The sequence below is a fragment of the Peromyscus maniculatus genome, chromosome 21, assembly GCF_049852395.1.
Source record: "Peromyscus maniculatus bairdii isolate BWxNUB_F1_BW_parent chromosome 21, HU_Pman_BW_mat_3.1, whole genome shotgun sequence".
Classification (NCBI taxonomy): Eukaryota; Metazoa; Chordata; class Mammalia; order Rodentia; family Cricetidae; genus Peromyscus; species Peromyscus maniculatus.
This window is the reverse complement of record NC_134872.1, coordinates 6,622,232-6,648,430: the sequence shown is the minus strand read 5'-3', so window position 1 is coordinate 6,648,430 and position 26,199 is coordinate 6,622,232. Positions and strand designations below refer to the sequence as shown.

The window sequence follows — 26,199 nt, the reverse complement described above, 5'->3', positions numbered from 1 at the left end:
TAACTCGCCTCTGGTTTGATTTTATCAATAAGAACTTTTAAGATTCCTGCTACAGAAGTGCCAATATCTCTATGGTAGGGTATGGAGTTTTCTGCCCAGAGAGGAAATAGCTAAGTCATACAGTAGTTCTAATTTCAGTTTTTTAAGAAATCTCCAAACTGATTTCCACAATGTCTGCATTAACTTGCCTCTCACCAACACTGAATAAGAGTCCCTTTCTCTCCACATCCCCTCCAATATTTGTTGTCAGACAGCCATTCTGACTGGGGTGAAGTGGTATCTCAAAGCAGCTTTAATTTGCATTTCAATGATTACTAAGAATATTAAACACTTTCTAAGTAGTTATTAAAAAAAAAAAAAAAAAAAAAAAAAAGTGCCTTGATGGTAGGGCATTGTATTAGGGTTCTCGAGAGGAACAAGCCGACGGAATACGAGCGAATGTGCAGTGTAAGATACATGTACCAGCCTGCCTCTGCTTCCCGAGGGCTGGGGTGAAAGCCAGGCACCACCATGCCTAGCTTAAGCCCATCGTTTTGAAGGTTTTAAATCCAGGAGGAGGCAAGCCCCCTGATTTAGCCTCTGGTGAGGCCTGGGGTGGATAGTGGCATGTCACAGCGGGAACTGTGTGCCAACAGATATATCACCAAACAGAAGGGCAGAAAGAGGCCAGGATCCCACAGCCCCACACAGGCACCTCCCACAAGGACCCGCCTCCTAAAAGTCCACACCGTTCCCAACAGGAGGGACTGGGGGAGATTCTTAAACCACAGCTGGAAGGCTGGAGAGATGGCTTTCCCCGTTTCGAGCACTTGATGGCTCTTGTAGAGGACCTGGTTCCCAGCACTTGCATGGTGGTTCACAATCACCTTTTACTGTAGTTCCATAAACACACACACACACACACACACACACACACACACACACACACCACAGCACCCACATCCTCCCAGGAAAGGACGGGCTCCACATTCAGGTTTTAAAGGGTGTCTGGGAGACAACTTGGGGGATCAAAGTACTTGCCATGTGAACGTGAGAATGAGTTCAGAGTCCTCAGAACCAGTGCAAATGCCAGGTGGGCAGAGTGGCTGCCTGTCTGTCCTAGCCTTGAAGGCAGAGACGGGATCCCCAGAATGAACTAGCTGGTGAGGCTAGCCACATTAGTGGGTGGGTTTGACTGAGACACCCCACCTCAGTGAATAAGGTGGAGGAGGTGGAGCCTGACACGGAGAGAGAGCCTCCACACGCACAAGCACACACATGTACACAAACGCGCACATGTGACCACACACGGAAACATGCATGCATACACACACACACACACACACCATCCACAAAAAAAAAATGGAAAAAGAAAAACAGATTTGAAGAGCAGCCACAGAAGGAGGGAGTCAGTCTCCCAAACACAAAAGTGGGGTGTGTTTGGGAGACTCGCCCATGCTGTGCCACGGCCTAGGCGGAGGTCCTGATGAACAGCGCCTCCACCCAGGCCCTGGGAGGCAACGGACTGACCAGTGCTTCCAGAAGCCTCACGCTTCCCTCCCTTACTCATTTATTGGTTCTCCTCAACGTTACTCCCCGTTTTTAAAGTAGGAATGGCTGGGACGGCAGGTGGAGGGCCGGCACCCCAAGTCCTGGGGGCACTGCAAGCTGACTATGACTTTGCAGGCCTGGATCTGGACTTCCTCCTCAGGGTGGATGACCAGGGAAAGCAGACGGTCTGCCAGTCTGGACTCGTCCCCAAAGAGGGCTTCGTGCAGGGACTGCTCGTTGTAATGCCATTTCACTGCCCGGTAGTGGGTGGCGTTCCGACCCTCGCTCAGCCGCTCCGCAAATACCAGCACCTCGAACAGCAGGCTTCCTGGCTGCGAGGACTGGAAGAGGTTCAGGAAGTTGGAGTGCACCTGTGGGGGGCGGGTACAAGAGAACCCGTGAGATCCGGCATGTTCTAATGCTTCTCCTTGGCAACCTACATCCGCATTTCCCTTTCATTATCATTTTCCAGAGAAATTACATCATGGTCAGAGAACAGGAGTGATTTCCTGAGATTAAGGTTAAGACTCAGTGTATGAGGCTGGATGGATGGCTTAGCGATTAAGAGCTCTGGCTTCTCTTGCAGAGGACCTGCATTGGAGTCTCCGCACTGGGCAGCTCAGAACCCTCTGGAGCTCCAGTTCCAGGGGTTCTGACGCCCTCTGCTGGCCCCCACAGGCACTACACACAGGTGATGCACAGACACATGCGAACACCCACGCACATTAAAAAATAATTAAAAAAAAAAATCTACCCAGTGACCATAACCCTCCCGACACCTGCATCAGCGTCCCATCAGCCCATCTACATCTTCTTCACCTGGCAGTTGAGAATGTCATAGAGAAGGTCGCTCTTCTGGGCCAGGTAACTCAGGAGGCGGACAGCTTGTACCTGAATAAGGAACAGGGGGAGAGGGCTGGCGGGTCTGGGCCTCGGCAGGGGGGTGGCTTGAACCTCTCTGCTCTTTCCTCTAGGTGCTGCTCCAGGCCTGGGGGAGGGGGGAGGGGGGAGGAGGGAGAGGGGAGGGAGGTCTTGTGGGCAGGCACCTGTGACAAGATATAGTCTGACTGCATGATCTCCATCAAGGCGGGCATCACCCGCCGCAGCTGCGGGTGCACGTAGTCGGGCATCGGGAGGCTGTTGAGGAGGCGGAGGCCAGCCACATGCAGCTCCGTGTCCCAGATGGTCGAGATCAGCTCCAGCACCTTGATGGAATGCTCCTGGGGTAGAGAGATGGGTCTGCTCTCATATGGTGACCTCCCTGACACACTATGCTCCATGGTGCCCTTCAGGGACCCACCCGGGGCCCAGGAGACGACGCTCCCTGCCTTGAGCTGGAAGCACCACGTGCCGTGGTTAGCCACACCTACCTCGCGTGGATTTTTTTCCTTGTTAGGCTCTTCTCTCGGTCTTCCTAAACATTCTGCCCAGCCCCCTCTTCTCCACTGCACCCCCATGGTGAAGGGGAGTCACCAGCCCACCCATTAGTGCCACTTTCTCCCTACCCCAGACCTGCTTCCTTGGTCCTGGCCAAAGGTCCCACATTCCCTCCAAACCCCAACTTGCAGCTGTCTCCAATTCTCTCTTCCCTCCCTTCCCCTCCCTCCTCCTTCAGAAAGTATTTTTAGTTTTCTCTCCAAACCCAGCAAAAGGGGTCGGTGAGATGGTCTAGAGGGTAAAGGGGCTTACGGCGCAAGCCCAGCGACCTGAGTTCGAACCCTGAAAAGGCAGGAAGTGGGTGGAAGGAGAGAGCCAACTCCACAGTTGTCTTCTGACCACACAGGCACCGTGGCACTTGTGTGGCCACACACACACACACACACACACACACACACACACACACACACACACCACACACACACACCACAGACACACACACACACACCACACACACATACACACACACACCACACACACACACCACACACACACCCCGCTCTGCTGCAGTCTCCGATCCTCAACCCTCTCGTCCCGTCTCCGTTAGCGAGGGCCCACCATGAAGGGCTCCGAGGTGTTCCTTGAACACGCCAGCTGGTCACCTGAGGAGGCTCACTGAGTCGCTTCTCCACACCATAGCTTTTATTTTTAAGTAATCATAAACTATTATTAAAAGTAAATCAAAACATTAAAATTTTAAAAATTAAAATTAAAAAATAATAGAGAAAAATAACCGGGCTTGATGGCGCACGCCTTTAATTCCAGCACTGGGGAGGCAGAGGCAGGTGGATCTCTGTGAGTTCGAGGCCAGCCTCAAAACAGCCAGGGCTACATAGAGAAACCCAGTCTCAAAAGAACAAAAAAAAAAAAAAATAAAGAAAATAAAGAAAGAAAAATACAGAAAACCATCACACATATTTGAAACATTTTATCATATTAAGTTTAAAATATTAAGTAAATTATTTGTGTTTTACTTATATTATTATAAATTCACAGGAAGCTGCGAAAATAGTGAGAGGTCCCCTGGCTCCTTCCCTCAGGGGACGTCTTACCCAGTCACAGCGCAGCACTGAATAGAGAGATGGCATTAACAAGGCGAGTCTGCATCTCAGACAGATCTTCCTAACGGCCACCGCCATCGATACGTTACCCCATCGGAACTGTCCCAGGGGTCTCCCCTGGGATCCTCTGTAGTCACTGCCACCCGCTCCCCACCCCGGCAAACGCTGAGCTGTCTTACAACTCCATGATTTTTTGAGAATGTCATATAAATGAGATTATACTTCATGAGACCTATTGATATTGGCTATTTGGGCTGGAGAGATGGCTCAGTGGTTGAGAGCACTGGCTGTTCTTCCAGAGGACCTGAGTTCAAGTCCCAGCAACCATATGGTCGTTCACAGCCATCTGTAATGAGATCTGGTGCCCTCTTCTGGCCTTCAGGGATATGTTCAGGCAAAATACTATACATAATAAGTAAACAGGTCTTTTAGAGAGAGAGAGAGAGAGAGAGAGAGAGAGAGAGAGAGAGAGAGAGAGAGAGAGAGATTGGCTACTTGTCATCCAATATAATGCCACTGAGATCTATCCAAGTCATATGTACCAATATGTCATTCCTTTTCATTACTGAGTAGCAGTCCTTTGAATGGATATACCACAGTTTAACCAAACACCTATTGAAAGATGTTTTGGTAGCTTTTAGTTTGAGCCAAATTGAAATAAGACTGCTATGAGTAATTACGTGCCATTTCTATACAGCCATGAGTTTTCATTTCTCTAGGATAAAAGTCTAGAAGTGCAGCTACCAGTTAATAGACGTATATTTAATGTTTTAAGAAACTATGGAGCTGATTTCCAGAATGGCTGCTCTCCCATTTTATATTCGCATCAGCAATGTGGGAGACACCGAGTTTTGCTACATCTTTGTAGCATTTGGTGTTGTCAACTAATTTTTCTAAAATTTATGTACTTATTGCTGGGCGGTGGTGGCGCACACCTTTAATCCCAGCACTTGGGAGTCAGAGCTAGGCGGATCTCTGTGAGTTCAAGGCCAGCCTGGTCTACAGAGCGAGATCCAGGACAGCTAGTGCTACACAGAAAAAACCTGTCTCAAAAAAAAAAAAATATGTACTTATGTATATGGATATTTTGTCTTCAAGTCTAAACACTAGAAGTGGGCATCGGATCCCATGGGACTATAGTTATAGATAGCTGTGAGCCATACCATGTGGGTGCTGAGGATTGAACTCAAGACCTCTGGAAGAGCAGCCAGTGCTCTTAACCTCTGAGCCATCTCTCCAGCCCATCCACTAATTTTTATTTTTAGCTATGCTTTTAATTTTTTTATTTTTCATTTTATGATTATGATTGTGGGGGGTGTACAGGGTGGGGTGGGGAGCACGTAAATGGAGGTCAGGGGACAACCTGTGAGAACTGGCTCTCTCAGGCTGTCAGGTTTGGCAGATACCCAGAAGCTCCCTCATCAGGGCTCTGTATAGCGTCTCCACACATCCCACATTAGACATGTGGTTTGTTGTTGTTTGTTCTGCTTTTGTTTTTAAATGGGGTCTCATGTGCCTCAAGCTGATCTCAAGTTCATTATATAGCTGAGGCTGACCTTGAACTCCTGACCTCCTTGCCCCACCTCCTGAGTGCTGGGATCACCGCACCCAGTGTATGCATGATTGGGATGGAGCCCGGCTTTTCGAAGGCTAGGCTCCCACTCTACCAACTGAGCCAAACCCCACATCCTATTTGTTTGTTCTTTTAAAGAGCACATGTTTGACGTCACAAAGGCTTCACCACAGAGGTAACAAAGATAACTTCCTTCAAAGCTGCACCCCACCCCACGTGACCCTCTCACACCCGTGACCTTACTTTCTCTCTTGAGACAGAATCTCACAGTGTAACCTTGGTTGTCCTGGCCTGGAACTCACTCTGTAGATCAGGCTGGCCTCAGACTGAGAGATCTGCCTGCCTCTGCCTTCCGAGTGCTGGGATCACAGCTGTCACTCTTCTTGACACACTCTGTGTGTCACCTGACTCAGCCTGTTCGGATGTGTATCCCTCAAGGGCCAGTATCCTTCCATCTCTCTTCACTGCCCTACTCAGTGCCAGGGGTCAACAGAAAAGCAGACAGAGGGAGATTTGAGGTTTGAGATGTTGAACTAAGAATGGCCACTAAACACAAGCCCAAGCTGGTCCTACAGCGGTGAGGGGGAGTCCCTGTGGAAGCAGGCGCTCCCTGTCCTCCCACTGCCTGCTGAGAGTCTGGGGCAGGGGAGCATCTGGGGTAGGGGAGCATCTGGGGCAGGGGAGAGTCTGGGACAGGGGAGCATCTGGGGCAGGGGAGAGTCTGGGGCAGCGGAGCATCTGGGACAGGGGAGCATCTGGGGCAGGGGAGCATCTGGGGCAGGGGAGCATCTGGGGCAGGGGGGCATCTGGGGCAGGGGAACATATGGGGCAGGGGAGCATCTGGGGCAGGGGAGCATCTGGGGCAGGGGAGCATCTGGGGCAGGGGAGCATATGGGGCAGGGGAGAGTCTAGGGCAGGGGAGCGTCTGGGGCAAGGGAGCATCTGGGGCAGGGGAGAGTCTGGGGCAGGGGAGCATCTGGGGCAGGGGAGAGTCTGGGGCAGGGCCTCAGAAAGAACAGGTGCAGGAACAGGGAGGGGAGGGTCTGAGCTTCCTTTTAAATGGCTGTGTTTGGGGCAAGGAGGCATGGCCATGGCCAATGCCACACTTCATGCTCAGAGCTCCTAAGAAGGGCAAACAGGGTGGTCGGGTTGAGAAAGTGAGGCGTAGCCGGGCGGTGGTAGTGCACGCCTTCAATCCCAGCACTCAGGAGGCAGAGGCAGGTGGATCTCTATGAGTTCGAGGCCAGCCTGGGCTACAGAGCAAGATCCAGGACAGGCACCAAAACTACACAGAGAAAGCTGGTCTCAAAAAAAAAAAAAGAGAGAGAGAGAGAGAAACAGAGAGAGAGAGAGAGAGAGAGAGAGAGAGAGAGAGAGAGAGAGAGAGAGAGAGAGAGAGAGAGAGAGGCAGACAGGTTAGAGGCCCTCCAGCAGGCCTAGGTAGTGTATCTGGTAGCCAGGAGGAAGCAGGGGACCCCCACCCCAGGCTGCAGGGACCTGGAAAGCACTTCTAAATAGAAAGGGCTCAGCCTTCACTATATGAAGAGCATCAATCCCTTGAGGGGTGAGGAACAAGCAGGGTGGCAGCTCCCTGGGGGAACCCAACTCTGGAGGGTGGAGCCCCAGGCTCTCTCACAGCGGAAGATGCTCGCAGGTGACCGAGGAAGACCAGAGCAGGTGACCCGGGAGGACCGGGGAGCCTCTGGCAACAGAGAGCGCCAAGGTGCTGGGTGGGGACTGGGAAGCACCACCGAGTGAAGACCTCAGGAAAATTTTATTGTTTTCAAAACAGTCTCACTTTAGAGCCCCAGGCCGGCCTCAGACTCATGATCCCCTGACTTCAGAAATACACCATGATACCTCAGCCCAAACTTTTGTTTCAAAACAAATTTTTTAATTTACTTATTTGTATTCTCTGTGCATTGGTGTTTTGCCTGCATCCATGTCTGTGTGAGGGTGTCAGATCCCCTGGAACAGGAGTTACAGTTGTGAGCTGCCAAGTGGGTGTTGGGAACTGAACTCAGGTCCCCTGGAAGAGCAGCCAGTGCTCTTAACCACTGAGCCATCCCTCCAGCCCCTGTTTCCAAGCAATTTTACAGAACAGTTCTAGCTGGCTTGTTTTTGTGGCTGTGACTAACACTATGACTGAAAGAACATGGAACGGAGGAGGTTTATTTGGCTTGAGGTCACAGCTGAACGCAGGCTACAAACCTGGAGACAAAGCCCTGAGGAGAGGCTGTGGAGGTGGCTCGGCCGTTAAAAGCACCGGCTGCTCTTGCAGATGACCCAGGTTCGGTTCCTAGCACCTACATGGAGGCCCCTCCTCTGGTCTGAGTCACCAGGCATGGATGTAGCACCCATACATACACGTGGGCAAAAGCCTCATACATATAAAATAAAATAAAATAAAACTTTCTTTCCTTTATTTTTTAAAAGAACCATGGTGAAATGCTGCTTTCTAGCTCACCCACTGGTTCATGTTCAGCTAAATTCTTTGTGAACCCAGGCCCACGTGCCTAGGATGGTGTCACACACAGTGGGCTGGGCCCCCACACCAATCCTCAGTCCTCAGTCAGGGCAGTCTCACAGAACTGCCCACAGGCCAGTCTGGTGGAGGCATCTCTTCAACTGAGGTTCTGTCAAGCTGATAATGAAAACTAACCAGGACGGAAATGTTAAAATTTGGAATATGCAAACGTGAATGAAGACTGAGCCAACAGGGCTGGTCACGCAGGCCTGATGGGATGATACACTGGGCTAACACTTGTGGGAAAGCCGGGTACCACCCTGGACCAAGTGCTCCCCGCTCCTGCAGACTGGTCTACAGTAATGTTCCCAGGGCTACGTGGAGGATGATGTGCACAGGGCGCTCACGGAAGTGCAGGAGCTACCAGGAAAAGTGCAGGTGTCCAGCAATGGGCAAACAGTGAGGTGACCACAAGACAGACCACTGTACATTGGCCACTATCAAAAGAAAGAAACAAAGCATCCAGAGAAGGCTAAATCTTAAGTCTCTTTGATGTTTGGGGTAAGTGTGAAAGCAAACCACACAAGACTACAAACCACACATGTATGGTTTGAAACCAAAATGCCCCCTCCCCCGCTCGAGTTCTGAATCCTTGTTCCCAGTTGGTGGCACTATTTTGGGAGGTGGGGCCTCGCTGGTAGAAGTGGGTCCCAAGAGGTGGGCCTTCGAAGGCTGGTCCTTGCCTCTGGTTCCTGTGTCTTTCTCGGCTTCCTGGTGTTCTGTCACATGCACCCCCTATACCACCCGCTCCTACCACCGTGGGCCAAGCTGCTGACACGCCTTCCCCGCCGTGATGACCTGAAACCGTGAGCCAAAATAAACATTTTCTCCTTTAGCTGTTTCTGCCCCCCCCACCCCCACCCCCCGTGGAGGTAATGCTGCAAAATTAATTCATACGGGAAACTGGTACCAGGAGTGGGGCTGTTGCTACCAGCCTGATGGTGTGGCTCTGAGGCCTTCGAAACTTGAGGAGGACTTTGGAAAAGCTTGGAGATATAGGCTAGGAACTCCCTACATCACCGGAAGTGGAGATTGACAGGTGACTCTGGGGTTGTTTAGAATATAGAATGCTGGTAGACACCAAACAGTACATACAGACTAAGTCTGGGAGGCTTCAGGTGGTGAGTGAGAATCGGGTTAAGAACTGGACCACGGCTCATCTGCTTTTGGTGAAGAATTTGTCTAGATTTTTCCTGTGCCTTGAAATTTTGAGTGAGGTTGAATTTTTTTTTTAAGTTTCCCTTTTCTTTTTTTTTCTTTCTTTCTTCCTTCCTTCCTTCCTTCCTTCCTTCCTTCCTTCCTTCCTTTCTTTCTTTCTTTCTCTCTCTTTCTTTCTTTCCTTCTCTCTCTCTCTTTCTTTCTCTCTCTCTCTTTCTTTCTTTCCTTCTCTCTCTCTCTCTCTCTCTCTCTCTCTCTCTCTCTTTCTTTCTTTTTCCCAAAGACTTATTTATTATGTATACAGTATTCTGTCTGTATGTACACCTGCATGCCAGAAGAGGGCATCAGATCTCATTACAGATGATAGTGAACCACCATGTGGTTGCTGGGATTGAACTCAGGACTTCTGGAAGAGCAGTCAGTGCTCTTAACCGCTGAGCCATCTCTCCAGCCCCATGAGGTTGAATTTTAAAAGCATTAGGCCCATTGATTTGGTGGAGTGATTTTAAAGACAGCACAACATTCAGGCTGTGGTGCAGTTATGGTGGCACTATGGTTATTGTTGACCACCTTTATTTAGCCAGACTCACAGTGAAAATTGGGAGGAAAGAGCAGAGCAGGATTTGAACACATAAGAGGAGTATATTTAAAATTGCAGAGAAAATGGTCATACTTGTTAAAGAGATTGACAGATTAAAGAAAAGGTGAACACTTTGCATGAGTCAATAGGAAAAGGTGACTTCTGGATGTCTGAGGTGAGACCCCAGGGTCTGACACTGCAGATTCGCTAGCAAGACTTTCCTTTCAGAAGAGAGGGCCACAGGGGGTGCTCTGTTCTCACAGGGCCACGTAGAAAAGTGTTCAGCTGCCCTGGCAACTCAAAGGCCCCTGTGGCTGTGGTACAAGATGGCCTCGCCGCCACCCAAGCTGGCAGCAGAACTTGGCATCATAATCGTGGGCTGGCTTTGCAGGCATGCACGGTACAAAATTTATGGAGTCATAGACTTCATACCAAGATTCCAGAGAACAGAGAAGCTCAAGCCAGGCAAGAAACCCAAAGCCCAGGAAGCCAGGGAGAGTACTCCGGGCCGCAGGAATATATCCTAAGAACTCAGCTGGTTATGGCAAAGTCACTACCTGGAGGGATCAGGGAATTCCTCCAGAGGAAGCCAAATCCCAAGGAGTTTTTGGTGTTAATTGGCTTGTTATATATCAGCTGTCTTCTGTTATGAAAATCATGTGTGCCTTCATAGTTTTTCCAATTGACTTTTCCCTAAGAAGGACTAACACTCTCTGGACATACACATTCCAGGTATTTGGAGAACAGCCTCAGGAAAGGCTTTCCTGGAATCAGATTATCTCCCTTGGCCACTTTCAAGGACTACAGGAAACACCACCCAGGTGGGCGCCCATTGTTAGTCCCAGGTGGACTAAGAATGATAACAGCCCACGTGCAAGTCTCCTGACTTACGGTAAATTCCACAAGGAGACACCGCCTAGAAGAGGTGGACATTAAGTAATAGCTTTACACAATTGAGCTCGGACCCTCCCTTTATATACCGAGACTTCCAGGGCACGGGGAGAGAAGAGAAAAGAGAATGGAAGAACTAGATGGGTAAGAACTTGAGAGGAACGAACTGAGATGGGGAAGAACTAGATTGAAGGGCTAAAAGAGAGGACTAGAAGAACGAGATGGAAGATGAGGAAGAGCCAGATGGGGAAGAACAAGATGAGGAAGAACCAGATGAGTGAGAAGGAGATGGGAGAGGAGCTGATAGGGGAAAGAACTAGATAGATGAGAACCTAGAAGGGACAGAACTAGATGAAGGAATTAAGATAGAACCTAGAGGGGACAGTAGATGAATATAGAGAAATCAGGCAAGAAAGGAGCTAGACATGAGAAAAGAACTGAAGCTGTGTATAAAGGATGTTATGCCAGAGGGATTAAAGCAAGTGGACTATAGAACTCGGTGTGCTGAGATTCTATTTCCTGAAAATAGTCCTCACCATTAGTAGTTCTCTCTCCTGAGCCCCTGGGATGTATAATATTGAGGCTGGTTCCCCTAATATTATACAAGAGGACAGTGTTACAGAGTTGTGTTCCCTTCTAGAAGCACCCCCCACCCAAGAGGGTTATGCCTAAGGGTCAGTGGGGGAAAACTGAGTTGCAATGGAGTCTCCCAGATAAGGGGTGTCAAGAATGTGGGATGTGTGCTGAGAAAAGTTGCGAATGCGACCTTAGGGGTGGGATTACATAAGCAAGCCCTTTGGTACTCCACGTCACCACGGCTTCAGCTACCAGCCTTGGAGCTACAGGATTTAACGTCTGTCCTCGGTGTGGCCTTGTTCCCATCCCTCCTTCTCCTCTCCTGTTCCCGCCACCTCCTGCCTCCCGTTTGGAATGGGAATGTTCACTCTGGGGTTATATGTTGGGAGTGTCTTTTTGATTTTACAGGGGTGCTGTGGGACGGTCTGTATGTCAAATTGCTCTGATTGGTCAATAAATAAAACACTGGTTGGCCAGTGGCCAGGCAGGAAGTAGGTGGGACAAGGAGAGAGGAGAATTCTGGGAAGCGGAAGGCTGAGGCGGAGAGACACTGCAGTCGCCGCCATGACCAGCAGCATGTGAAGACGCCGGTAAGCCACCAGCCACGTGGCAAGGTATAGATTTATGGAAATGGATTAATTTAAGCTATAAACACAGTTAGCAAGAAGCCTGCCACGGCCATACAGTTTATAAGCAATATAAGTCTCTGTGTTTACTTGGTTGGGTCTGAGTGGCTGTGGGACTGGCGGGTGACAAAGATTTGTCCTGACTGAGGGCAAGGCGGAAAACTCTAGCTACAAATGGCGCCCAACGTGTTGGCAAGAGTTTCCACCTAAAACCTGAGAAAAGATTCTAAAACGGAACTAAAAACAGCTTCCTAATTGTCTCTCTCAAATGAGCGGCAGCCTGCCGGTTTGAGCTACTGGCGGGTTCCTGGCGTGTGTGCTCGACCTGCAGTATGGCGGGAATGAGGCCTCTGCAAGTGGCACATTAAGCTGCATGGTAGATTTAGCCTTTGCTAGTACAAAACAAAAAGAGGTTTCTGGGCTACACGCTGCTTGGATAAAAGCATAGACCCACGATGGCTCCCAGAGCTGGCGGAAAACGTACCACCGCCATGTTGGGAAGCTGAAGTGGGCGGAGCCAGCAGCCACAGCACCATTTCAGGCTTAAAAGGCTGTAGTTTAAAGCAACAGGCTCAAGGTAATATAAAACATAAGCCACATAAAGATGGCTACCACACAGAGAATCTGGATTATGTTCTCTTTGATATTCGTAACTGAAGAGAAACATTTGATTGCAAAAGCTGTTGAGTTATGCCAAAATGTGTGTTTTAAAGGTACCTTGACTTCAAAATTTGGATGTAAGGATATGTTGCTTTGGAAAGGAGGTTCTGCTTTTGTTTCCACAGAAAGCCAGAGGCTATGGATTTGTTCCAGATTAAGATACATCAGGTTTGACCAGCCAAGACCACCTGAAAGGTCTCCGATGACACCATGGCCCAGATGATCCAACATCCAGAATCGTTTCAAGGCAACTGGCTCACACAATACAGCCTCACGGACTACTCCATGATCCTAAAATTTTCTTTGTGTCCCCATAAGATACAGCGCCCCCCTCCAGCAGGAAGTAGTAAGAGAAGCTACGCCCAAATTCCCAAATATACCAAGCTGACTTTGGAGATGTGTAAAAGTTAAAACCTTCCTTTTAAAAAAAAGAAAGGGGAAGTGCTGTGGGACGGTCTGTATGTCAAATTGCTCTGATTGGTCAATAAATAAAACACTGGTTGGCCAGTGGCCAGGCAGGAAGTAGGTGGGACAAGGAGAGAGGAGAATTCTGGGAAGCGGAAGGCTGAGGCGGAGAGACACTGCAGTCGCCGCCATGACCAGCAGCATGTGAAGACGCCGGTAAGCCACCAGCCACGTGGCAAGGTATAGATTTATGGAAATGGATTAATTTAAGCTATAAACACAGTTAGCAAGAAGCCTGCCACGGCCATACAGTTTATAAGCAATATAAGTCTCTGTGTTTACTTGGTTGGGTCTGAGTGGCTGTGGGACTGGCGGGTGACAAAGATTTGTCCTGACTGAGGGCAAGGCGGAAAACTCTAGCTACACAGGGGTTTACAAGAGTCCATGCCGAGTCTCAGAGGAGAGTTTAACCTACAAACACTGTTGGAACTGTTCAGACTTCGGAGACTTTTCGAGATGAATGGAATGTATTCATTATGCATTAGGAGATGATTATGCATCTCAGGGGCAGGGGAAGAATCTGATATTTGGAATATGAAGTACAAGGGCTGAAGAGGTGGCTCAGAGGTTAACAGCCCTTGCTAGTCTCTCAGAGGACTCAAGTTCAGTTCCCAGCATCTGCAAGGTAGCTCACAGCTGCCTCTAGGTCTAGCTTCAGGGGACTGTGTCTCCCTCTTCTGGCCTCTAAGGTCACTGCACTCATGTGTACATACCCACACACAGATATACACACACATACACAAAATTTTTAAACAATGAATATGAAGTGTTCTCCACAGGTGGGGGTTTGGCAGAATCTAGAACCTTTTGGGGGTGGGGTGGGACCTAGTTGGTTGAAGGGGGTCACTATGGGTGGGGTTTAAAGGCTATATCCATCCCTCTGTCCTCTCTCTCTCTACCCCCATCATCTGAGCCAAACACAGCCCATCCCACTCACTCCACCACCACAAGCTGAGGGGCTCCACCATGCTGTTCCCACCACAATGGTCAGAACCCCCTGAAACTGTGAACCAAAGTCTACCTTTCCTCCCTAAGTTGTCAAGTGTCGTCACCATGAGGCTAAAGTAACTAATCCACAATACCGCTTGCACACAATACCCCTTGCACACAATACCCCTTGCACACAATACCCCTTGCACACAATACCCCTGTGCACAGAGTCAAACACAACCAACTACTCTACCCATCTGCCTGCTTGTGGGGCGAACGGCACAAATGCACCCTACAGCATCAAATGTGAGGTCACAGCCCTTCGGGAGGGGAGGTTGGGTGGAGGAGCCATGCTCTTGGGGCTGGCCACATTTGGGGAAGGTGCTACACTCATGTGCACACGTGGAAGCCAGAGGACAACTTGTGGGGATTGGTTCTCTCCTTCCACCATGTGGGGCCTGGAGACTGAACTCAGTGGTCAGTCCGAGAAGTAAGCGCCCTTACCCACTGGGCCATCTTGCCCCTGGGTTTTGTTTGAATTGTTATTCTTTCACCTCTACACATACAAAATATATGTTTTAAAGCAGGGTTGTGGTGGCGCACGCCTTTAATCCCAGCACTTGGGAGGCAGAGGCAGGCAGATCTCTGAATTCAAGGCCAGCCTGGTCTACACAGTGAGTTCCAGGACATCCAGGGCTACTCAGAGAAACCCTGTCTCAAAAATAGCTAATACGTGTGTGTGTGTGTGTGTGTGTGTGTGTGTGTGTGTGTGTGTGTGTGTGTTAAATACTTTTTACTTCTTAAAAAATATATGATTATTATGTGTGTGTAAGACTTGGGGTCCACTCTGCCATGGTATGCACATGGGGGCCTGAGGACAACTTTGGAAAGTCAGTTCTCTCCATCCACTGGTTTCTAGCAATCAGTCTCAGCTCAGCACTTTTAGTCTCCCGGCCCTTAGCTATTTTTAACTGGTGAGAAAGAAGCATTTTGCTAGACGGCAAATTTGGAGTCAAAGACCTTATATTTTAGAATTTACTTTTTTGTTTGTTTGTTTGTTTGTTTCTGAGTCAGGGCTGGCTTCAGACCATAGACCCTGGGATGGCCTTCAGCTCCTGATTCTCCTGCCTCCACCCCCCAAACCCTGGGCTTGCAGTTGAGTAACACCTCACCTGTCTCCTGTGGTGCTGGGTGGGGATGGGGCCAGGGCTCCCCAGCTGAGCTGGCTGGGTCTCCGGGCGCATTTTAACACTTTGAATATCCCTGTGCTGAGCCCTTAGGTCACCAGAAGGACTAAACCAGGTTAGGGGACAGGCATTTTCAGCCCCACTCCAAGCTCCGCAGAGGGGAGGAGACAGAGCTGGCGGCCCCTGGCCTTGTCATCCCTACACAGGGGTGTGCGGGAGAAACGCGGAGCAACAGGGTTCGGCCTGCGGAAAACAAACTGCCATCTTTTCTCCCGACCCTGGCCCTAGGTCTCCTTGCTGTGGGATGGTCTGTATGGCAAATGTGTTGCTCTGATTGGTTAGTAAATACAACACTGATTGGCCAGTAGTCAGGCAGGAGGAAGTATAGGCGGGACAAGGAGGAGGAGAATTCTGGGAAGTGGAAGGCTGAGTCAGAGACACTGCCAGCCGCCACCAGGACAAGCCGCGTGTGAAGATGCTGGTAACCCATGAGCCATGTGGCAAGGTATAGATTTATAGAAATGGGTTAATTTAAGATATAAGAACAGTTAGCAAGAAGCCTGCCACAGCCATACAGTTTGTAAGCAATATAAGTCTCTGTGTTTACTTGGTTGGGTCTGAGCGGCTGAGGGACTGGTGGGTGACAGAGATTTGTCCTGACTGTGGGCCAGGCAGGAAAACTCTAGCTACATCTCCTCTCTTCTGTCTGGCTGGTGTGGAACTGACTCCCGTGTCATTTCAGCACATTCTCAAGCCTACGCGGGGAGGTGTGGTAACCCCAGCTTCACAACCAGCCTGCCAGAAGTCAGACCACATCTAGCATTGAAATGAGAGGGTCCTCAACTGTGTGTGACGCACTGGTGTCTAAGACTTGAGGGGCTTTCTGCTCTTTAGGGGTCCAGTGTCACCCAGATTCAAACACACTTATGGGACACAACCATTCACCCTACGCAAATCAAAGGGCCCAGGCCCTGGGAACATCCTGCGGACCCTGCCCAGGCTCACCTGGATCTTGAGCCTGAATTTCCTGATGCCAGAGAAAGCTTTAAGTGCATTCAGAGCTTGGATCTTGACACTGTTGTCCTTGTCATCCAGCATCTCACCCACCAAGCAGATGTCATCGGTAGTACAAGCAGAGGCCTAGAGTGTGTGAGGAGAAGCGGGAGAGACAGGAACTGCCCGGGTCCTGGGCCCACTGTCCCCCAAGTCTCTGAGACCTGCCCCTGCTACCACCAGCCGGAGGGACAGGTCTGAGGACACTGCCCGGGCAGCCGTGGGGTGAGGGGTGAGCAGTAAGCCGGGGGCCAGACTGACTGGGGGGGCCCCAGCTCTCCTCACCTCAGCCTCCAGCAAGTACACGCAGCGGGTGATGCTGTGCAGGATCATGCTCTTGGCATACTCGTCCTGTTTGCACTCTAGAGAGTTGAGGAGTCTTCGAATCTCACCCGAGTCCCGCCCGTGGCGCTCTCTCTCGATGGCCAGGCCTAGACAGCACCCAGGCCCACAGTTCAGGACACGGGACTCAGAATTGATGAGAGGGAGGGGCTGGGAAGTGGGGGAGGGGAGGGGAGGGGGAGCTGATGACAAAGGCTTTTCTAAAACGAAGGCTCTTGCTGCCTCTAGCTCCTCATGCACTGGTTGCAAAGGCCAGGCACTGCACCAAGGACCATGACTAAGGTCCTGTCAGTCCTGCCGCTCGCTCATTGGTCTGTCCACAACCACGACTTTCCTGGTATGTAGCAGTAACAGGCAGGGAGGGTTTTGTTCTCATCGGATAGCCTGGCAGATGACAACCAAAATTTTCAAAGAAGCGACCCTTTTCCCGATGGCACAAAAGTACCCTTTGGGGACTGGAAAGATGGCTCAGTGGTTAAGGACACTGGCTGCTCTTCCAGAGGACCCAGGTTCGATTCCTAGCACCCACACCGTGGCTCACAACCATCTGTTACTTCAGTCTGGCAATCCGATACCCTCTTCTGGCCTCCATGGGCATTGTATGCACATACACACACACACAGGCAAAATACCGAAACACATAAAATAAACATTTAAAGTATCCCATGACCTACTGGGGAGCTTAGGGCAAAAAGTCTCCCAACTTTTCTTTCCCTCAATGTCTCCAGTTCCTGGGGGAGAGCAAGACAGATAAAGCTCGTGATTCCGTTTCTGACACACAGAACGGAGAGAGACAGAATGGGTGGGGTCCAGCTCCACGAGCTCTGCTACGCAGGGGCCCCCAAACTATCTTCTATAGCAGAACCTCCTTGCCTCAGGTGCTGGGGAGGAGGAGGGAAACTGAGGCAGGCCAGAGGAGAGAAAGAAGGAAGGAGGGGAGGAGCTTGAAGGAGTCACCTTTGGGCCTTCCCTTAGGGGAGGCCTTGGGAGCAGGTGCCTCCTGGGGCAGAGCCCTCTCCCCAGGGACCGGACACTCACGGGCGATGCAGATGGGTGAGTTGGAGCAGAGGGGTGGTTGACATTTTATACCAGCCCTGATGGCCTTGTACAGCAGGTATATGGCCCCGGCACCTGTAGCCAGGCCCACCACGCTTTTGCGGAGGTCTAGCTGCTGCAGGCACCGGGGAATGGTCTTTCCCATGCCTTCAGTGCTGTCTTGTGTCCAGGTGGGAGCTAGGAGCAAGGCACCTGCAGAGAACATTCTGGAACCAGAACCCTGGCAGGGCCGAGAGCCAGGCTAGTAGAATTGGAACCCGGGCAACAAAGGAAGCCGGGGGGAGTGGACGGGGTTAAGGGTGTAGGGGCAATAAGAGGCCCAGAGCGCTTCAAAGGGGAGAAGACTCGGCTTTTGGAGGCCGCAAGGAGGAAGCAGAGCCTCTCAGGGTAGAAGGTAGGGAGGGCGTGATGGGGCTCAGGGCAGCGCTTGCCTGGCGTGGGCGAGGCCAGGGGCTCATCACCGCAAAGTTTTGTATTTTTCATTATTTCTTTATTTATTGTCTCACTATATAAACCCTGGCTGACCTGGAACTCTGAGATCTACCTGCCTCTGCCTTCTCCTTGCTGGGGTGAAAGGTGTAGGGAAAAGGGGCTGGCTAAAGAAACCCACCCTGCCCTGGAGCCCAGAACCAGGAAAAGAAGACACACCCTGGATCTGGGGACCTGAGCCAGAAAAAGAAATATTTTCTCCTCAAACCCAGAACCAAAGAAACATGCCCTGACTCTGAAACCAGCGCCAAAGAAACACTCTTGGTCCCTAGAATCAGAGTCGGTGAAAGAAATATGCTCTGGCCTTAGAATTAGAGTCAAACAGCTAAGAAAAGCCAGCGAAAGAAACACAGTTTGGCTCTGAAATCAGAGCCATCTCTGCCCCTGACCAACAAAACTAACCAATCCCTGAGCAGAAAAAACTAACCAATTCCTGGACAGAAAAATCTTCTCCCTGGGGAAACTCCGCCCCCAAGAGATCCCATATAACCACCCTGCCTGTTCAGCTGGGGGCTGTTCTCTCCACCCTGGTAGAGGCAGCCACTCTCCCGGACTCCTCCTTCCCAAATAAATCTCTTTCTCAAGAGTCTTGGGTGTGAAGATCTTCATTCGCTGGTGCAGAGAAGAACCTTGCTGAGACGTCCCTTAACGGACTGAGCAGAAAAAAACCTTGCAGAAACACTCTCTTAGGGGGAGCTGAGCAAAGCTCAGCTGTAGCAGCTCTCTAGGAGAAGAGCAGGATTGTTATATCCTGCGGGGAGACCATTCCCCACCACACCCCAACTCAAGGATTGCCTGACTCTCCCCAGCAGTCAGGATACCTTCCCTCCAGAGCTGAGCTCCAGCCGTCAGAGCTGTCCTAGCAGCTCAGGGTGTCACCTGACTCCGCAGGTACTCAGGATACCTTTCCCCCAGAGTGGCAACACTCACTTACAAAAGGTGTGTGCCACAACACCCGGCTTTGATTTTTTTTATTTATGTGTCATACACACATTCACATGGGCACCCAAGGAGTCCAGAAGTAAGTGTTGGGTCTAATGGAGCTGCAGTTACAGACCACTGTGAGCAGCCTGAGTGCCAGTTACTCAACTTGGGTCCTCTGGAAGAGCAGCAAGTGCTCTTAACCCGTTTTATTTTTTTGAGAGGCAGAATCACCTAGTTCAGGCTGGCTTCCACCTTACCATTTCATTAAGAATAACCATGATTGATCCTCCTGCCTCTTCCTCCCGAGTGCCCGTTGACAGGTGTGTACCACCATGGCGGCCCTGTTGTGTTGTAGGAGTGTGTGGGAGGTGTGTGTGCACCTGTGTGGGTGCACATGCAGATATAAATGCATGTATGTTTGCATGCATGTACACTGGACAGAGATTAATATTGGGCATATTCTTCAGCTTCTTGCCACTATATTATTTTATTTATTGTATTTTACATATATGAATGTTTTGCTTTCGTGCATGTATGTACACCATGGAGATCAGGTCAGAAGAGGATGTGAGATATCACCTGGCACTGGAATTACAGACCATTGTGAGCGACCATGTAGGTGCTGGGGACTGAACCTGGGTCCTCTGCAAGAACAACCAGTGAGGGACTGGAGAGATGGCTCAGAGGTTAAGACTTCCAGAGGTCCTGAGTTCAATTCCCAGCAACCACATGGTGGCTCACAACCTTCAATAATGAGATCTGGTGCCCTCTTCTGGCTTGCCTGTATACATAATAAATGAATAAATCTTTTTTTTTTTTTTTTTGGTTTTTCGAGACAGGGTTTCTCTGTGTAGCTTTGCGCCTTTCCTGGATCTCACTCTGTAGCCCAGGCTGGCCTTGAACTCACAGAGATCTGCCTGGCTCTGCCTCCCGAGTGCTGGGATTAAAGGTGTGCGCCACCACCACCCGGCTGAATAAATTTTTTTTTTTTGTGATATATATTTTTTATTTTACAATACCATTCAGTTCTACATATCAGCCATGGGTTCCCCTATTCTCCCCCCTCCCACGCCCTCCCCTTACCCCCAGCCCACCCTCCATTCCCACCTCCTCCAGGACAAGTCCTCCCCCGAGGACTGTGATCAACTTGGTAGACTCAGTCCAGGGAGGTCCAGTCCCTTCCTCCCAGACTAAGCCAAGTGTCCCTGCATAAGTTCCTGGTTTCAAACAGCCAACTCATGGAATGAGCACAGGACTTGGTCCCACTGCCTAGATGCCTCCCAAACTGATCAAGCCAATCAACTGTCTCACCTATTCAGAGGGCCTGATCCAGCTGGGAGCCCCTCAGCCTTTGGTTCATAGTTCATGTGTTTCCATTCATTTGGCTATTTTTTTTTCAATAATTGAGTAAAACTGAAATTTATTATAAGCCACAGTCGTCCTAGGGACCTTCATGCTATATATATAGCCTCTATGGTTCTATGGGTTGTGGTCTGATTGTTCATTTTATATCTAGAATCCACCAATGAGTGAGTACATACCATAACTGTCTTTCTGGGTTTGGGTTACCTCACTCAGGATGATTTTTTCTAGTTCCATCCATTTGCCTGCAAATTTCATGCTTTCATTGTTTTTCTCTGCTGAGTAGTACTCCATTGTGTATATGTACCACATTTTTTTCATCCATTCTTCCGTTGATGGGCATCTAGGTTGTTTCCAGGTTCTGGCTATTACAAATAGTGCTGCTATGAACATAGCTGAGCATGTATCTTTATGGTATGAATCAGCATTCCTTGGGTATATGCCCAAGAGTGGGATGGCTGGGTCTTGAGGTAGTTCGATTCCTAATTTTCTGAGAAACCGCCATACTGATTTCCACAGTGGTTGTACAAGTTTACATTCCCACCAACAGTGGAGGAGTGTTCCCTTTGCTCCACATCCTCTCCAACATTGACTGTCATTGGTGTTTTTGATCGTAGCCATTCTGACAGGTTTAAAAAAAAAAAAAAAAAAAAAAGAACAACCAATGAGCCAGGTGGTGGTGGCGGTGGCGGCGGCGGCGGCGGCGGCAGCGCACGCCTTTAATCACAGCACTCAGGAGGCAGAGCCAGGCAGATCCCTATGAGTTCCAGGCCTGCCTTGGATACAGAGAGAGTTTCAGGACAGGCACAAAAACTACACAGAGAAACCCTGTCTGGAAAACAACCAAAAAAACAAAAACAATGACAACAAAAAAAAGAAACAACCAATGGTCTTAACCACTGAGCCATCTCTCCAGCCCCCCATTACTACTTTTAAATTATGTGTATATGCTTATATCTGTGTGCGGGTTTGTGAACATCAGTCAGGTGCCTTCAGAGGCAAGGGGTATCAGGTCTTGCAGCCGCAGTTACAGGCAGTTTTGAGCTGTTAGATGTGGGTGCCAGGAACTGAACTCCGGTCCTCTGCAAGAGCAGTGTGCACCCTTAACTACTGAGCCATCTCGCCAGGTCCCTCTCCATCCTATTTTTCTCAGACAAGGTCTCTCTCTGAACCTGGGGCTCACTGACTTGAGTGGACCAGGTGGCCGGCAAGCCAGGGCTGTGAGTACAGGCACACACTGGGGATCAAACTCAGGTCCTTGTGCTTGCCTGGCAAGTGCCCTACCCACTGGACCATCCTTCCAGCTCCTGTTGTATTTTTTAATTAACATGCATATTTATTGTTTTAATCGAGTGTGTGCTGTGTGTTTTGATTTTATTCATATATTTCTCCAGTTCCTTTTCCTTTGAGCTGGGTTGGAGGGGCCGGCGGGTGGCCCGTTCCACTAGGGGGCAGCAGAGGCCCACTTCTGGGCTTGGGCCTTGGGGTGTTTTCCAGAGGGGAACTTAGGGGAAGCCCAACTTCCAAGACCATCTGTTGATCTCCAGCATGCCTGGGTGGCAGACTGCTTCTCAAGCGGGGATTCCTCTTCCCGCCAGAGTTTGAAAACGTCAGGTGGGCACCTTAGGAAGAACTGTCCTGTCCAGCTTCAGGGTGCGGCCCTGGAGTCCTCCTCCCTGAGGAAGTCTCGTGGATGCTAGTCTTTGTGTGACCAGCATCCAGCATGGCGGCCTGCACATAGTAGGTCTTTAAGCCATGTTGTATTTGCTTAGAGACCCACAGGCATAGCCCTCGCTGTCCAGAAAAAGCACCTGACAAGGCAGGAGAAAGATCAGCTTGTCTAGGCCTGTCGGCATTTACAGGCCGAAGGGTCTACGTTTTCCATTCTGGACTCCCTCCCCAGGCTCTCCTCACGGCCCTTGGTGTTGAGTGTGGAGGTGAGGGACTGTGAGCGGGCCCTGAGTGGGGCGGTGCTAGAGCGGCGAGCCTGCCAGGCTGGAAGAGCCAGGACATAAGGCTCCAGGGCTGAGCCCGGATAGAGGTTAAAAACCAAAAACAAAATGGCTGTAAGCACAGGCCCTGACAGGCCCCATCCACTCAGCGGGTAGGGACCGGGAGCCTCCTGCAGCCACCAGGGTCATTCCTGGAGGTCTGCCTGGCCTCAGGCAGGCAACTACAGGGACTCCCTGCAACCAGGACTCCAAGAGAGGGGAGCAGAGTTTCTGGGAGTCCTGACTGCTGTGGAATCACCCATCACCTCCCGCTAACTCAGGACAGGAAAAGGGCCACCCGATGGGAACTGTCACCTTAGACTCAAAGGCCGCTTTGTTTGGTCTGAGACTAGGTCTCTGCCCCACCCTTCTCCCCCAGCCTTCTGATCCTTTCTGACCCCAACCGAAGTTGATTCTGCAAACTTCACAGCCTATGCAAACATGCTCACCTGTTTCTTTTACTCCATTTTCCAGTGTGTGTGTGCGCGCTCGTGCGTGCATGCATGCATGCATGCATGCGTGCGTGCGTGCGTGCGTGCGTGTGTGTGTGTGCCTGTGTGTATGTGTGTGTGTGTGTGTGTGTGTGTGGTGTGCCTGTGTACAGGTATGGGCCTGCATGTGTCGGAGTTCTGTGCACACGTGTGTACATGCATGTAAACCTCAAGGTTGACTTCTAGAATTATTCTGTTCTTTTTTTTAAAGATTTATTTATTTATTATGTATACAGAAGAGGGCACCAGATCTCATTACAGATGGTCGTGAGCCACCATGTGGGTGCTGGGAATTGAACTCAGGACCTCTGGAAGAGCAGTCGGTGCTCTTAACCTCTGAGCCACCTCTCCAGCCCATCATTCTTTTTTTCTAGTGTGCTTTCTGTTGTGATAAAGACCATGACCAAAATGAACTTGGGGGAGGAAAGGGTCTATTTGGTTTACACTTTCAGGCCACAGTCCATCATTTAGGGAAATCAAGGCAGGAACTGAAGCAAATGGATTATTTATTTTTTTTCTAACTTGTTCTTTGGCTCATGGTCAGCGAGCCTTTTTATCCAGTCCAGCCGCACCTGCTTAGGACTGGCACCTCCTAGGCCAGTCGGCAGTCAAGAAAATGCTCCACAGACATGGCCACAGGCCAATCTGAGGGAGGCAAGTCTTCATTTGAAGTGCCTCCTTCCCAGGTGTGACGGGTTGGCCACCACACTGTCTCTCTCCCCCTTCCTCGCTAAGGCAGGGTCTCTCAGTCAAACCCAGAGCACTCAGCTAAGGCTAGTGTTGCTAGCAAGCTTACTGTGGGGGGAGGTCCCACGTCTGCCCCCAGGGGCTAGGTTTACAGGAGGAACGCCACACCCCTGGCATTGACTGAACTCACGCAGGCAAGGGCCCTACCACCCGAGCTACAGCCCCAGTCCATCCCCACACCCACCTCCTAGTAGCCTTTTAACTTCCAGGGTTGCTATCGCCCAGGGTTTAGAGCAGGTTAGTTTGCCGCTGCTGCTGCACGGCATGGATGCTGGTCACGTCACCATGACTCAGACCCAGTTCAGCCACTTGGTTCTATGACGTTTGTGTGGAGTCCACCGCCTGTGGGAAGGGACCCGGACCCAGAGCATGGAGCTGCGTGTGGAGACGGAGCCTGTGGACTAAGCAGCACAGTCTTAACTCTGGTCATGATGAGGGCCCCCGTGGTTCAAGGTGGGAAGACTAACAGTCCTCTACCAGGTCTCTTAGATGCCTCCACCAGAGATACACCACAGGCCGCTTTGCCCGGCTGCCGCCCCTAAGGCGCATCCACCCCTGGAACTCCACCCCAGCGTGGGCCATGGGTGTCTCCGTGTCCTTAGGGCTCCAGGCTCTGCTGGGGGCCTGGTGTAAACCGGGCAGTGGTGCACTTCTGTAACCCCAGGACTCTCAGGAGGTGGAGGTAAGGAGGATCAGAAGTTCCAGGTCATCCTTGATTAATTGCATAGTCCTTCGAGGCTAATCCATAGCAGCATCTCAGCAGCTGGCAAGGCTGTCTTTTCTTGTTGGATCAGGTAAGGAATATTCCCCTAAATCACTTCCCCCTCCTAATTTTTATTTATTTATTTTACTTTTTTTTTTTTTTCGGTTTGTTTTTGTTTTTCGAGACAGGGTTTCTCTGTGTAGTTTTGGTGCCTGTCCTGGAGCTCGCTCTGTAGACCAGGCTGGCCTCAAACTCACAGAGATCCGCCTGGCTCTGGAATCAAAAGCATGCGCCACCACCGTCGGCCTACTTTTGTTTTTTTTTTTTTTCTTCTCGAGACAGGGTTTCTCTGTGTAGCTTTGCGCCTTTCCTGGGACTCACTTGGTAGCCCAGGCTGGCCTCGAACTCACAGAGATCCGCCTGACTCTGCCTCCCAAGTGCTGGGATTAAAGGCGTGCGCCACCACCGCCCGGCTTGTTTTTTTTTTTTTTAAGACACAGTCTATGATAGTCCAGGAACTCGGCCTCAACTCAGAGATACCCCTGCCTCTGCCTCTTGATTGCTGGGTTAAAAGTCACCATGCCCAGCTACCCCAAATTTTAAATAATCCGGGCGCGGGAGGTGGGAGGGACGCATGCGCGCACTAAGGCACACGTGTGGAGGTCAGAGAGCAATTTCTGTAAATCGGTAGTTCTCCCACCATATGGGACCTGGGGATTAGTTGTCAAGTTTGGAGGTGAGCGCCTTTACCAGCTAAGCCAGCTTCACTTCCGAGGCCTCTCTCTTGGGAGCCTTATCAGCTAAGGGGCTTTTGAGTCTTCGCTCCACCCTGTGAGAAGCCCTTTGCGGTCCGACCGATTCCGGTTCTAATCCCCGCAGTGTGGGGTTCGTCAAAATCCTAAATTAGCGTTTCTGGGTCGGCTCGGGCAGTGCGGCCAGCAGGACTGTCCCAGAGAAGGTGCCAATTCTATCGCTGAGCAAGGGACACCACCTCGTCAGTGTGCAGAGGGAAAGGCGGGGCGCCCGTGCTTCGCAGCGGATCCCACACCCCCCGCGCTTACCCCGGCCGGGGAACTCGAGCCGAGGGGCCCCTCGGGCCAGCTCATGACCCGCGAAGGCGTAGGGACCAGAAGACGCCGCGTGAAGCGCGGGAGCGGGCAGAGCCCGGGAGGAGGAGCGCGGGGCGGAGCGCATCACCCGGCCTCCCCCGCGCCCCCGCCCCTCGCATCCGGCGGCGGCACAGGATGTTCTTTCGCTCCGGTCCCCCCGCCCCCGCTCTCACTTTCTCCCCGCTCCCCTCCTCCACACCGCCGCGCCCCGCGCCGGCACCTTGCTTAACCCCTTCCCGCCCGCGCCCAGGGCGCGCAGCGAGCCTGGGGTGCCCCGGAAGGCGCAGGACTGCGCCCGGCGGAGCTGCTCGGACAGTGTCGAGGATGCAGGGTGCAATGGGCTCCCAGGGACAGGCCTGCAGTCTCCAGACTTCCGTTAGATCGCCAAGGGAGGTTCTCGGGGACCCAGGCCTGCAGTTTCCAGACTCCCAACCGTTCCACCCCGGCTAGATCACCAGAAAAGGTTCCCAGGGACCCAGGCCCGCACTGTGGGATCTTGGGCTAGAACGCCAAAAGCAAGCGCGATGCACGCTCTGCCCTGGACGCAGACCGGTGTCCGTAGTTGTCTTCCGCCTAAGGGGCTGCGGGGGACCCAGCAACTCTAACCTCATCCTCCCCCCCAGGTTATGTTAAGGCGCGGCTCAAGCCGTTGGGGAGGATGGAGAGAGGCCACGCCCCCTATAAACGTCACTGTTTCCAAGGCAATCGGAGGCGGTGCTGGAGACAAGCGG

At 51.0% G+C, this 26,199-nt stretch overlaps 1 protein-coding gene across 3 annotated transcripts; it reads right to left on the bottom strand.

The window, feature by feature from the left end:
- Positions 1 to 374: 374 nt before the first annotated feature.
- Armc12 (armadillo repeat containing 12) lies at positions 375 to 25,568 on the bottom strand. 3 transcript variants are annotated; one of them, XM_016001629.3, is made up of 6 exons: positions 17,554 to 17,888; positions 16,540 to 16,685; positions 16,207 to 16,341; positions 2,577 to 2,750; positions 2,350 to 2,421; positions 375 to 1,901 (listed from the first exon to the last, which is right to left on the bottom strand). In XM_016001629.3, exons 1-6 carry the CDS (start codon positions 17,855 to 17,857, stop codon positions 1,569 to 1,571), a joined length of 1,164 nt encoding a protein of 387 aa, XP_015857115.2. In that variant the 5' UTR covers positions 17,858 to 17,888; the 3' UTR covers positions 375 to 1,568. The 3 variants fall into 3 exon arrangements, with proteins under 3 accessions (XP_015857115.2, XP_076414497.1, XP_006983173.2); XM_076558382.1 differs by lacking the exon at positions 17,554 to 17,888 and adding an exon at positions 25,421 to 25,568 and having other exon boundaries at positions 1,361 to 1,901; XM_006983111.3 differs by having other exon boundaries at positions 1,361 to 1,901; positions 17,635 to 17,875.
- Between the last annotated feature and the right edge of the window lie 631 nt (positions 25,569 to 26,199).

What these genes read in the sequence shown, in the direction of transcription:
- Armc12 (XM_016001629.3), bottom strand. Translation starts at nt 17,857, where the DNA reads ATGTTCTCTGCAGGTGCCTTGCTCCTAGCTCCCACCTGGACACAAGAC. An exon ending in TGTACTTGCTGGAGGCTGAG is followed by an intron (nt 16,342 to 16,539) that starts GTGAGGAGAGCT and finishes CACACACTCTAG; the next exon opens with GCCTCTGCTTGTACTACCGA. An exon ending in CAGACTATATCTTGTCACAG is followed by an intron (nt 2,422 to 2,576) that starts GTGCCTGCCCAC and finishes TTCCTTATTCAG; the next exon opens with GTACAAGCTGTCCGCCTCCT.